The 13,219-nt window shown below is 35.7% G+C and overlaps 2 protein-coding genes across 3 annotated transcripts; one reads left to right on the forward strand and one right to left on the reverse strand.

The window, feature by feature from the left end:
• Positions 1–1,680: 1,680 nt before the first annotated feature.
• Positions 1,681–2,820, forward strand: LOC132859136 (achaete-scute homolog 4). 2 transcript variants are annotated; one of them, XM_060889744.1, is made up of 2 exons: positions 1,681–1,804; positions 1,908–2,820. In XM_060889744.1, the coding sequence occupies exon 2, from the start codon at positions 1,915–1,917 to the stop codon at positions 2,446–2,448; it is 534 nt and encodes a 177-aa protein (XP_060745727.1). In that variant the 5' UTR covers positions 1,681–1,804; positions 1,908–1,914; the 3' UTR covers positions 2,449–2,820. The 2 variants fall into 2 exon arrangements, with proteins under 2 accessions (XP_060745727.1, XP_060745728.1); XM_060889745.1 differs by having other exon boundaries at positions 1,911–2,820.
• Positions 2,821–8,857: 6,037 nt separating this feature from the next.
• On the reverse strand, positions 8,858–12,132 carry sapcd1 (suppressor APC domain containing 1). Its single transcript, XM_060889607.1, has 4 exons — positions 11,915–12,132; positions 11,423–11,575; positions 10,487–10,639; positions 8,858–9,972 (listed from the first exon to the last, which is right to left on the reverse strand). Exons 1-4 carry the CDS (start codon positions 11,999–12,001, stop codon positions 9,883–9,885), a joined length of 483 nt encoding a protein of 160 aa, XP_060745590.1. The 5' UTR covers positions 12,002–12,132; the 3' UTR covers positions 8,858–9,882.
• Between the last annotated feature and the right edge of the window lie 1,087 nt (positions 12,133–13,219).

Here is a 13,219-nt window from a genome sequence, read left to right on the forward strand (position 1 = left end):
CAGACCCGGGGGTCAGTCAGTAAAAGAAAATAGTTTTCTATTAAAAAAAGCTTTCTAGCTTTCTGCTTTCTATCATTGCTTTCTGCTTTGCTCTGCTCACAGCTACACTCACCTCACTGCTCAGGAAAAGACATCAAGAAGAGAGAGATGATATTAATATACAGGGAATATAGGGGGGCTCAGATATGCCACACTCCACCTTCCTGCTGCTTGACTCCTACTAAACCACAGCCCCACCTTCTCCAGTGTGCTGCTGCTATATGCAAGCAAATAGGCTCCTCTCATTTGCTTTAAAGATCTTTAATCACACTACTGGTTCATAGAGAGATGTCTGTAATCATGTCTACACACTATTTTCAGGTTTCAGGTTACAGATTTCATATTGATAGTATTGTGGTAGAGATATCTACCAGATCTGCCTTTTGTGGGTGTACACATAATTATGTGAGCTTGTTATTTAATTGGGTTTGACTTATTCTTGTTTACGTTACATGGCATAGGTTTTAGATTGGGTATTCTAAATTACCCTTAAGTTTGAATGTGAGTGCATGGTAAGTTCATAGGCAGCCATCCCTGAGTGTTTTAGCTCTTATTTCTTATATAAATTGATCACATTTATAATTTGTTACTAGTTGAATGAAAAAGCTTATTTATAATTAGTGTGGTGACAAATACTGTAAATTAAAAAAAATACACTTTCGAAGTACTATTATTTTGTCATAAATTACCATTAATGTACATACATACTAAAAAGTCTCAAAAAAACAAAACATTATCGTGCGTGCACTCAAAATAGTGTTGTTTATCCACAAGATTTTTCTTTCTCAAAGAAATATAGCGGTACTCGCGTGATAGTAAGTGTTGAGCACTTCTATTTGTACAAGCATTTTTGTATTGTTTTATTTGTTTGGTTATCTTCGTAAACTTCTGACATGAAAACTGATGTACTCTTTTCAAATAAAAAAAATCAAATTAAAATCATGATCACACACAATTCACATCTATGTAATCAATGTGATTTAGGAACCAAATGTTACTTATGTATTAGAGACATAAAATAAAAGGTCATATGTACAGTATATGTACAGTATTAAGTGGTAGAAATTCGTCTATGCCAACAGATGGTGCTATTTTTCTTAGGTTTTATCTTACATTACTTCAGGGCACATTAAAACAAATTAATCTACAGAAAGAAAGAATTGGGTTTTTTTATGGTACACAAATTTCCTTTGTGAGATTTAGAACATCATTTAAGATAAACTGGCGTACAAATTTCTGAATCTGTTTGTTAGATATGTAACATGAACAAGTATTCAAATCTGTGTATAGAAATCTTCCAGTTCTAGATTATTCACCAGTTTGCCAAAGGCAATAAATTTCTCTCTCTGCATAGGGCACAGTGTGGCTTCTCTCAAAATGCCCCCTGGCATTGTTTTTGCATTAATCTGTATCAGAAATGCTTCTGTGTGTGCTTGAAAATAGAACATTCAGGAGAAGTGTGACATTTCAGGAGATTTATGCAAGTAAGCCTGCAGAAATGAGATAGACTCCTCCCACTGTAGTGCAGGTATTTCACTTATCAAGTCATCATATCATCTGTACCCAGACATGAGCAGGTTACGCCATAAAGATGTGTCTTATTTTTAAGACCACACCCACTGCTACATAGTATCCCGTTATGTAAAATTCCAGAAGAGCGGAACAACTTGTTAGCTTGGAGACTAAGGAGTCTGGAGATCATGTATCTATGATTTACATCAAATCCAAGAACAATTGCAAGAATTGGATAGCAGATTGTTGCAAAGTAAGATAAACTTTTCTTGTCAGTGGTGGTGGTGTGATTTAATTAGCTTTTGGTGAAATTTGTGAAAGTATCTTTATTTCAAAAGGTATAATATTTCTCTTAGCAGATAAATGGCTGCTGACCATTTGCAAGAGATTGCAGAGCAAGGGTCCTATGTGCAGCCTTTATCTTTTGGCCTGTGCATGCACCAGCATGCTTCGTTCAGAGATGCTCTAAGCCTCCACTTTGAGCAAACTTACTTAGAGCCGGTCTACAGCCACAGATACAGTGGGTGCTTCTCCTACATGCACTTCCCGACACACCTGAGCATGTACGACTGCTCCTTTGAACCTGCATTCATCCGTAAACGCAACGAGCGCGAAAGGCAGAGGGTCCGTTGTGTGAACGAGGGCTATGCACGGCTCAGAGAGCACCTGCCTCAAGAGTTTGAGGATAAAAGACTGAGTAAGGTGGAGACGTTACGGGCAGCCATCAGTTACATCAAACATCTGCAGAATCTCCTGGAGCTCCGACTGCCAGATGCCATGATGGAGCTGTCACCTGGGAGCACAAGAGGAAGTGAAGCTGTAAGGCAGCTCACAGAGTGTAACAGTGATGGAGAGTCTAAACACAGCCTGAGTGACAACGGGGAACCATGCTACTGAACAGACTCCATCATACAGTGAGCACAAATAGCAGCATGGTCCATATGAAGCCCATAATGATAGACTATTCTTTTGTTACAGCACACAAATAAAAATCTGTGGGGCATAATGGCTCTTATAATATATTTTCCTGATAATGTTATGCAGTTACTGTGGATTGTATCAAAATTAGAATAATATGAAAATCCAATTTTTAATTATTTTGTTCTTTTTTAACATGCACTTTGTTGTTGCATTAGTACCATGTAAGTAAATCTTGGGGGAAATCTGGAGAAGTAAATAAAATGACCAAGACTGAGATGCACTTTGTGGGTCACATTCACAATGCAGAAAAATAATTAAACAATGGGATTCAAACCAGAGTTAAACTTATTTACAGTCAACTTTCTGTGAGTTCCATTTCATTTAAATTTTTCTTTCTTTGTAGTAAAGCATGCATGTATCCACAATCATTTACATTTACATTTACGTTTACATTAGCATTTGGTAGACACCGTTATCCAGAGCGACGTACAAAAGTGCTTAAGTCTCTATCATTGGATACCTTAACTATGGTTAACTAGGTTACAGCCTTAAGATACCATGAGCCTAAAACACTGTTCAAAGGGTATTTTTTTTTGTTTGTTTGTTTTTAAAATACACACTTATGACTAACAGAGGAGAAAGTGCTAGTTTACAATCAAGAACACACAAGCTCATGAGTGTCAAACTTTTCATTGCTTATCAGTTATGAAAAAAGTCAGGGTAGTTTTTGCTGCTGTTGTTTCGCTCAACATTAATGAGAATGTTTATAATTAACTAAACTAGGTGGAAGGTCAGGCTGTTTCACTAAACTGAAGGCACATGGTATGGAATTCAGTTAGATCAGGTTATAGGTCTGATAGCCCAAATGAGAGAACACAAGAACCTGATGACCAGGGCATCGCTAGACCAATTTTACTGGGGCATGTGTCCCAATAATGATCTGCTGTAGCCAATTAAGATAAAATCTCTATTTGAGTTTTAATACTGTACATTCCAAATTTGTCAAAGCAGCACTACCTTCACTTACACTACCTCTCTGAAAACAAGCTTTGAGTCACTCTCATTGTGGTGCAATTATCATAGCGACCACGCAGGTGAACTGTTTATGTCATAACTAGAGCACTCCACATGCACCCAGCTACCTGCAATCAGTGCATCGGCATGTAAATAACAAGTCAAACTATTTTTATTCATACTTTATTACTGAATCCTGTAGAAAGTTCTTTTAACCAAGCAGAGGTAGAAAAACAAAGAGCCAAGATTAGAGTGAGAAAGGTAAGATGTCAGGTTCATAAAGCAAGTTATCAAACATTCACAAGTTTGTTCACAATTTTGTAGGTCTGTGGATGGTTGCAAAATATGACTAGGTTTTCCCTTTAACTTTGACACTCCTTACTTGAGACAAGAAACAGATATGGGAGTTAAGGAAACTTTTCCTTACTCCATTTTATGTAAATGTATTTTTAATGATAATTATTAAAGCTAAATGAAGGAGCAATTAGCGTGTAATAAACTTGCATGTTGCAGTACTGTGTAGTTGTGAACATTCAGTTTGCTGAGACGGCTCCACATGTGGCTGAAGTGCACAATGGGGCAAGAGTGAGTGTTGTAAATTGAGCCACAGTAAACTGATTGACTGTTTTGAGAAATTAAAATAACGACGGTACAATTTAACACTCCAAGCGTTGGACTTGGGAGGCACTCGACCTACAGAAGAATACTTTTTATTATATACATTCGACATTGTTGACCCAAAAAAATGTTCTTTAGTTTATCCTTACATTGTTGTTTGTTATATTTGTGGAACACAGAGTTCATACATTCAGGACCAAATTTATTGATATAGCTTGTGTCCCAGTAGACGCTTATGCCTAGCAATGCCCCTGTCCTCTCCATCCATCCTCTCCATGTCCTTTTCCAGTTAATAAACTTTAGTTTATGAGAATATTTTCTAAAAAATGTTATGGTCCTAGGAATGTTGTAAAGCAAACCTTTTTATTACATGATGTAATCAGAGCATTGCAATATTAATTATTTTGTTTGTTTGTTTTTTGTTTAACAAAAAATACCACACTGTTCAGGCTTTGTGGTTAACAGCAAATGTTAACTAGCATGAAAGACAACGAGGGATAACAAAACTCACCATATTTCTGCTGGAAGGTAAACCTCATTAATATATACATAAAAAAAACAAACATGTGGCTATAGCACATAACAGCAAAGATGTACACAGCACTTTCCTAACACCAAATTTCAACGTTTGAACACTAAATGTTTGTACACATTTGTACACTAATTATCACCTGCTTTTTCCAGATTTTCTGATAGTATTCTCTGTTGCTTCCATTCCATTGGAACACTATTACTGAGAACACTGATGATAATAATAATAATAATAATAATAATAATAATAATAATAATGACTTTATTCTTTAAAAAATGGGAGCACCATGATTCATGTTAGCTGTGTCAGGTTATCAGTTGTATCTAATTCTAGTTAAGCTCCTCTAGTGTGATGAACACCATGTTCATTTTACTTCAAAGTGAGAAACAGCCATGACAGCATTAATGTGTTAATGAGAAATGTATCAGAGGGGAAAAAGTGTTTCATCTCATATTTCTATTAACTTAAGGCTATGACTTTTGAATTTTCATATTCCTACTGTGTATCTGTTCATCACGCCTTTATTCAACGCCACATGAGGTTCTTACTGGGATATGATTTAACACCAGAGAAAAAACAGTTTTGCTTTTCATAATACATTCTTATAAGCTTGACCACAATGGCAGTCTGCTACATCAGGTGCATTTTATTCATTTGAACACCTTACATTCATTGGTGCATTCAGACTTATATTCCTTGATCTCTTAAATACAAATCATACGCATTCTTTTTAATGTAGTTACTAAATAATTCATAGTAGTTAATCCTGTAGTTCAAGGGGTTAACTACGGACATACAATTAAAAATCAATAAAACATACTGTAATGTAGCAAAGTACTGCAGAGCATTTTGTCCTCACATGTGTGCTTTAATAATTATATTTATCATTGATTTTCCAGTGTGATATTTTGAATTGTTATTGTATAGCAAATAGCTGCCAGAGCCCCAATGAGATGAGGTTATTACAGCTAATGTTAAATTAAATTGCAGTCATTAACTACAATAAAGTTAGTTAGAATAATTAAATCATAAACATCTTGTTAACCAAGTGATTAATATCTAGTCCACTTATTAGTATTTAAAATGTCAGTGGTGTGTACGTGTATAATATATGTTCGTCGTAAAGCGTTGTGTAAATATAGTTTGTATTATAAAAGACATGGACTGAAGATTCAAAAACTCCATCAACCAGATAAAGCTAATTAGTTAATGATTCCTGTAGGCAATGGATATTATAAAATATTTTGTCACACTTGGACATAGTATTTAATATCAATATAATATGGAACAGAATTTATAAGTATTTGATTAAAAGACAGATTTACTGTAACTTTGTGTCTCTGCAACATTTTGATATGGCTATATCACATTCACCTTCTCATTTCCACTTCCCTCTAAGTGCTCATCACAAGAAGTTCAGTAATAGCTGTTGGTATACTTGTTAAGTACAGTAAGCATCTCTTCTGAGCAGAGGAAGTGGGGGAATAAACTAATGCAAGCCACAAAAATGCACACACACCCACACACACATCCTCCTTAACTCCACTACCTGTTTATCCTTCACGCTTTAGCAGACCTGCATGGATGTGGTTTGCATTTCCTATTGCAAATCTATCGCCCATCCACTAAAGCCCCAAGTTGACTGGGAATTATGGGAGGGAGGGAAGTTGCACCAGCAGAGTTCAGCGCCAGCGAACCATTACGGGACGGAAGAATGATCTTAACTCTCACAGAAGTGTGACAGATCCAACAAAAGCTGTTTACTGCATCCTTGTGAATAAGAGGCTGTAATTAATGGTGTTGCTGGTACTCTGGCCTTGACGGTTCAGCGGCAGGCCTGCAGGGACTTACGCACATTAAAGTATGCATTAGGATGGCAATATGCTTCAGAACAAGATCGTTATCGGCTAGAAAAGCCTTCTGAATTCCTCAGTAGGGTTCTGCGGTTTCTTTTTGCAGTGTGAAGCAATGAAGCCGCACAAGTTTCAACTGCAAATACAAATAACATCAACAAGCATTAATCAGCAGCTGTTGTCTGTGTCTTACTTTGGAAAGTTTAAGTCATGCTGAAAATGGCATTGTAAGGACAATCAAAAAAGGAACATTTCTAATATTAAACAGTTCAGGAGCCGGCAATGATTATGCTGGGTACATCGCTGGAATTAATCACAAAGGCTGGAAAAAATAATTATAAATTAAACAAAAATAATATTTTAAAAAAATAATAATACTAGATGTCATTAAATTAAATTGTGTAACTGATGTCTTCCATATGAGATTACAGGAAATAATTATGCATTACATTTGCAAACACAATGTCATAATCAACTATGCAAATGTCTGCAGGGTATCAATTATATTCAGCTTACACCATAGAAGAGCAACTAAAGGATCTGCATTTGGTTATAATTAGGTACATTTGAATTTGAGGTAAAAAGCCTTATAGAACAGTTAACCAAACATTGCATATTAATAATCACAATTCACATGTTAAATTTAGAGATTTGTTTTTTAAGCATACTGTATTAGGTTTCACAAACACGTAGGCTTACATTTACATGTATTTCATGTATTTCATGCGTGATTTGTTTATTTCCACATAAGATTTTATTTATACATTATTCGTTTATTTTTGCACATTTGCAATTTCAGGGCATAAAATATTGAAATGCATTTTCACATGTTTTATTTTTACATGTAATCATGTATAATTTACCCAGATATGTGTGGTTTTTGTTTTTTTTTTGTTTTGTTTTTTTGCTAAAGACATGAAAATACATTGAATAAATTGACTGTTTATTCTGATGCTTTCTTGTTCAGTTATTTATCATGAAGTACATTATGAATTATTCAAAAACTGCCAGGAAACTAATAGGAAATATGTTGTGAGTAAGGAATGTAATTCTAAGACCCTAGGATTGCATAGCTCCTGGGATATTAAAACCTTAACATGAGTGATTTTAGTCTATAGCTGGAAGATGCAATTCATATAACTTAAACTTATACAAAATTGAATGCCTGGGAAATAGTTACCAGGGAAGGGCAAATGAAGCTTTCATTTCCCATCTCACCAGCATAAAATGGTAAAGACCATCAGATATACCTACCTCCAATAAATAAATGTCATATCAGTGTTCACAATGATCATCTTGTGTCTAAACTGCATGGTGAGATTTATCCGTTTTTGCAACCTGTAGCCACATGCTCTGCTTAAAGCGCACTTGTGTTTAGTCTCAGCACACCTTTGCAAGTGTGTTTATGCTTTTGATGGATAGAAGACTGTGTGTGTGTAAGATGTGAAGATAGTTCTTATCAACTGCACAGAGATCAATGGGGGACCACCAGGGTAGGAACTGTAACATGTAGTGACACGATTTTCTTCGTCAGCAAACGCAAATGAGACATAAGCAGCACAGGAGCAACCCAAAGCACTGCTGCCAGTAATACATGACATTTAAATCTTAGAATGAACAACAGACATTAGAAGAACTTTCATCTTAGTCTGTTTAAGTCACTGGCAGGCAAAACAAAAAGATTTTTGTAATATACCAAATTTCTTTCACTCCATTATTTTAGCCCTAGAGTTTTGTTATGATACTTTAGTTTTCATAAATGTTCAGTGAACTGCGAAAATCTCTGTGTAAAAAAATTATAAAAAGGGTTTTCCTGTAAGTTTGAACTAATCTAAACATTCTTCTCAGACCTCTCAAATATATACGATGTGTTTCACACAATTGTGTGCAAACATTTCTTACTTGAGATTGTTTCATATAGACATCATTATCATATTGTAAAATAAACAAACCAGCCCATCTGGAAGCATCAACCATGCCATAGTTGTTGCCCATTCTGATGCTTGAAGCTTTTGCACTGTACCTGCATTTAATTATTCATTGCACTGCTGTCACATTACTGGCTTATCATTGGCTTAACTGGACAATCTGAATAAATTTGTTGGTAATACGTAAGCTTTTTTCTCTATGTTATCAAAATAAATAGTATTTTGTACCCTCGTTTTCTCTTTAGATTTTTAAAGATGGAAGCTGCCTGTGCACAGGTAGGAGTATAAATGATAATAATTTCAGTTTAGTAATACATATACTTTTAGTAATAATTTTAGTTTAATATTACACAATTTTAAAAAATAAATAAATAAATAAATATCAATATGATTGTTTATCATTATATTAAATTATTAATATGAATAATTTTTATACTTGAAATTTTTTTTAGTCTGTACAGTCTATTTTTTTCTGTAAATAAATAACTTCATTAAACTGTAGAACAGGGCAGCTATAGAACAGACCGGTACATGTGAAAAGTGATGAGAAATAAATTTTCATTTTTTCATATATGATATTGCAGCAAAGTTAATGGATGTACTTGCAGCAGAATTGGAAACTGGAATAAAATGTTAAACTATATAAAACATAATTACAGCACATTGTATGTATGTGTTGAAAGTGCTGTAGCTTCTTTTCTTTTATATACTCTGGTGCACTCTAGTGTGAAGCTGAAGGGTTGCAGTGCAGAAGCTTAAGAGTTTTATACAACACTTGTGTTCCCTTCACTACTTAAATTAATATACATTTCAGAGATTATACTAACTGTAGGCAGCCGAGACAGAGAAGAAAATTATTTAAATTGACCAAACTGTAATTTGTCTATGTTTTTAGGGAACAGTCATGCTTGGGGATATCAGCAGTTGTTTTGTTGGTTTATTGTTGCTTGTTTGTTTGTGATTTTTGTGTTATAATTCAGTTGGCCTCATTTTATTTTAATCTCCTTTCACTATGACCCAGATATGGACTGTGAAATATTTCATATGAATTGGGCTTTGTCCTTTTTTCATGTTTAAATATTTTATGGTATAAATATGCCAAGCATATAAAGTTATATTATGACAAAAAATATATAATTAAAAAAAGAAATAGTAAGGTTCCTATATAAGTTTTAAAAATGGGTAATCTTTTTCCCAAGGAAAGATCAAACAGTTGATTTAATAAAGTCTGAACAACCATAAAAATTCACAACTTACATTTGTAGTTGAGGGACACCATACACACCAAACAATATCATATTAAGTGACAAGTGTACTCTTATGTGTAATTAAATATATATACAAAAAGCTACAGTAAGTCAGTAAGACTATTCACAAATCATTTCACAATGATATAGATGGAGCAGTGTGTGTGTGTGTGTGTGTGGGTGTGGGTGTGGGTGTGGGTGTGTACATGCATGTGGCCTCAGAAGTAGTGTATTCCATCCTGTTGTTGAATGAGCATTTCTTTCTCAAACTCCAACATAGAAATCCTGTCATTCTTTTGACTCACTTCCTGTATAATAAAGAACAGCAGACAGCGTCAAAATCTTCTTAACACCTGTCTTTTGTTACAGTATTTTTAAATGCCAACATGCATTATTCCTTACTAAGTATATGTTTTCAACATTTCTTTAATCTGTTCATACACACAGGCTGGCACATCAGTTCTTTGAACTGGAATTGAATTGTTAAATAAATAAATAAATAAATAAATAACTAAATAAATAAATAAATAAATAGGCAACATTGGTTTCATGAAACTCAATAAACATGATGCCCCAGATCTGTGGTGAATTAAAGTGAACTGAATCAATGTTTTCCAATGCTGTCCTCTAGGACCCTCAGAGCGGCTATATTTTTTATCACACAGTTACAGTGTCAGATTCTTTGAATGAAGCAGAATTGACTGGGCAGAATTGAGCACCTAATTCTCTAATTCTAGTTAGCACTAAACTCTACACAATACACAAGTGCAATATATTTTGTTCCAGATCTGAGCCCGGTGCTTTGCGGTGTGTATCTCTCACCTGGGTGAGTATAGCATTTGACCAGCGCAGACACCAGTCTGAGCCGTCCTTGTCATCTGGTGCTGCTCTACACACATATGCATTGTTCAGCAAACTTCCCAGACTTCCGTTCACACGCTGCATAGAGGAGCGCAATGCACATGACCAGCCATCCTACACACGCACACACACACAAACACCCAGTGACTCGATTTAAATTCGGCCACTGATAGAATTTTATTACATGTAATGGTCCTGTTAACAGGCCAAACTCTTTTCCCATTACAATTAGGCTTTCAAAGGAAAATGATTATTTTTTTGTTTGCAATTACTAGAACTACAATACTTTTTGATCACTGGATTAATTCAAATGGTTCACAGTTCAGTCAAAATCAGCAGGAGTATGTTTTTCCTCTGCAGTTATGAGAGTCCTGTATTTGTAATTCAGTCAGTACTGTGTCAGGGGTGATGGCTCAGAATTGCAGGAAAAATTAATCCATGTGTCATAGGCTAGCTCAGATACATCAAACAGTATTTATGCATAAAGGACTCTATGGTGACCAATCAGAAGAGAGAGCAAAATTAATAATTGTGGCTCCAACCCCGCTCCAATGACCAGTTATTCATTTCTCCATCTTAGAAAATCATTACCGGTGTTTATTCTATTTTTGCTCTGTGACATATTATAAGTCTTTGGCATGATGAGTTTTTTCTAAGTACTCATCTTATTTGGCTCCCTGCCAAGGAATCAAAACCAGGCCATAGCAAAGACAGCGTCTCTGCCACTGGACCACCAGGGGACAATAAGTGTAACCTATGGTGCCTAATTAAACCACACTACAGCAGTAAAGTACATTGATTTAGGTATGCATCCAAAGATGTGCTTAATTCCTGTAGTTATTAGCACACTTATAAGGCTTATAATCACATACTGAGGGATGAGAGAGATTTACGCACTTCTTGCTCGTCATGTTCTCTTGTGCCAATCCTTGCATTTCTCTGGGAGTTTTGATCGAGCTGCTGTTGATACCAGAACCGAGCCCGTTCCAGGACCTGCAGTCCAATCCATAGACTGTCCTTCTCTCTTTCTAGAGCATGCAGTTTCTTCAGCTGTTAGAGATACACTGATAACTATCATCCATTCCAACAACATTCAAGACATATGGGTTGAGAAGAATGGTTATATTATATGGTGTAAAGTGTTACATGGTAGAAAAGTCAGCAACTGTGCTAATAAAAGTTGGGTTAGAAGACAAATTTTGTTTTTTCAGCAGACACTTGAAGAGCATGTGAGCAGGTGTACTGATGCCAGTGTATGTAAATTAGATGAGCAGACTACTATTTGTATAAAAGAGCTTCCCACACATGCTATATGTAGTTAGATCTGTAACTTTCTGTCTTATATATCATACCCTTGATTTTTACAGACGCAAACACAGACAGCCTCACCCATTGGAAGAATCGCAGGGCGTCCGAGCTGTACAGACTGTTCTGCAGAGGGAAGATAACCACTGTGTAGGAGCCATTACATGCCATATGCGCATACACACAGGGACGCCACGTCCACACTGCACTCCCGTTACACAAGAGAGAAAGCACAGTGACACACAGAATAGACCAGAGAGAGCACAAGAAATCCTGTGACAGCACAATCGACTCAGCAGGCAATGTTTCGCTCAGAGCAAAGGGGAGGGACAGAGTTTGGGAGTGTATGAGACAGGAGAAACAGCAACCTGGAGCAAAGCCAGTGAAGAATTCCACAGTCCAGTGTGACTGCTGCTTTATTAACCCAGAGACAGCAGATTGAACTTTAATGGGGACAAATGCAGTAGTGAGTAAGTAAGAAGTGAGATGTAGAGCAGATTATGTAGGGACAGGAGAGAGAAGTGATGGGAAAGACAGTGTCCCAAAAATACTAGCTGTTTCCATGTGTGCAACCATATGGTGCAGGGGGAACAGACAACTCTCTCTCTCTCTCTCTCTCTCTCTCTCTCTCTCTCTCTCTCTCTCTCTCTCTCTCTCTCTCTCTCTCTCTCTCTCTCTCTCTCTCTCTCTCTCTATTTAACTTACTTACTTTCTGTCCTAACATGTTTTGGAATGTGACTAAACCTGGACTGGAATAATAAAACTCAAACTGACGGAAGAGGTGTGTCTTCCATTAAGTTTGGAGACAAACAGATACAAAAACATGTTATTTGTTAGACCACAGGGTGTACAGTGCCATGGAAAAAGTACTTTACTATTTTTGCATATTTGTCAGACTAAATGGTTTCATATGCTCATACAAAATGTAATATTAGACAAGGGAAAACACACTGAAATTTAAGTCTTTAATCAATTTTAAATAATCCTTTCATTTGATAAAGGAAAAATGTTCTGCAATCCTATCCCTTATTCATCCCTGTGAAAAAGTAATTAACCCACTAAACATAACTGGTTGTATCAACTGAAGCCAAACATTCTCTGCAGAATTGATTCAATGCTAGTACTTTTGTATGACACTGTAGGTAAAAAGACTAGTGGATAGGACTATTTTTGGAGCTTTTAGTTTCATGATGAATGGTGTGCAAACAGTTATTCTATGTTATCACCTGGTGGCAGTAAAAAGCCTCAAATGACTTAAAGTAGAGCTGTAAGTAAACTTGTATGTTGTGTAATGTATAAATTATGAAACATTGCTTGTATTTTATGTAATGCAGTAACTTATATTACTTTATATATCTAAAGTAATTTCACACTTTCCGCATGACAATG

Source organism: Tachysurus vachellii, chromosome 16 (assembly GCF_030014155.1).
Source record: "Tachysurus vachellii isolate PV-2020 chromosome 16, HZAU_Pvac_v1, whole genome shotgun sequence".
NCBI classification, from domain to species: domain Eukaryota; kingdom Metazoa; phylum Chordata; class Actinopteri; order Siluriformes; family Bagridae; genus Tachysurus; species Tachysurus vachellii.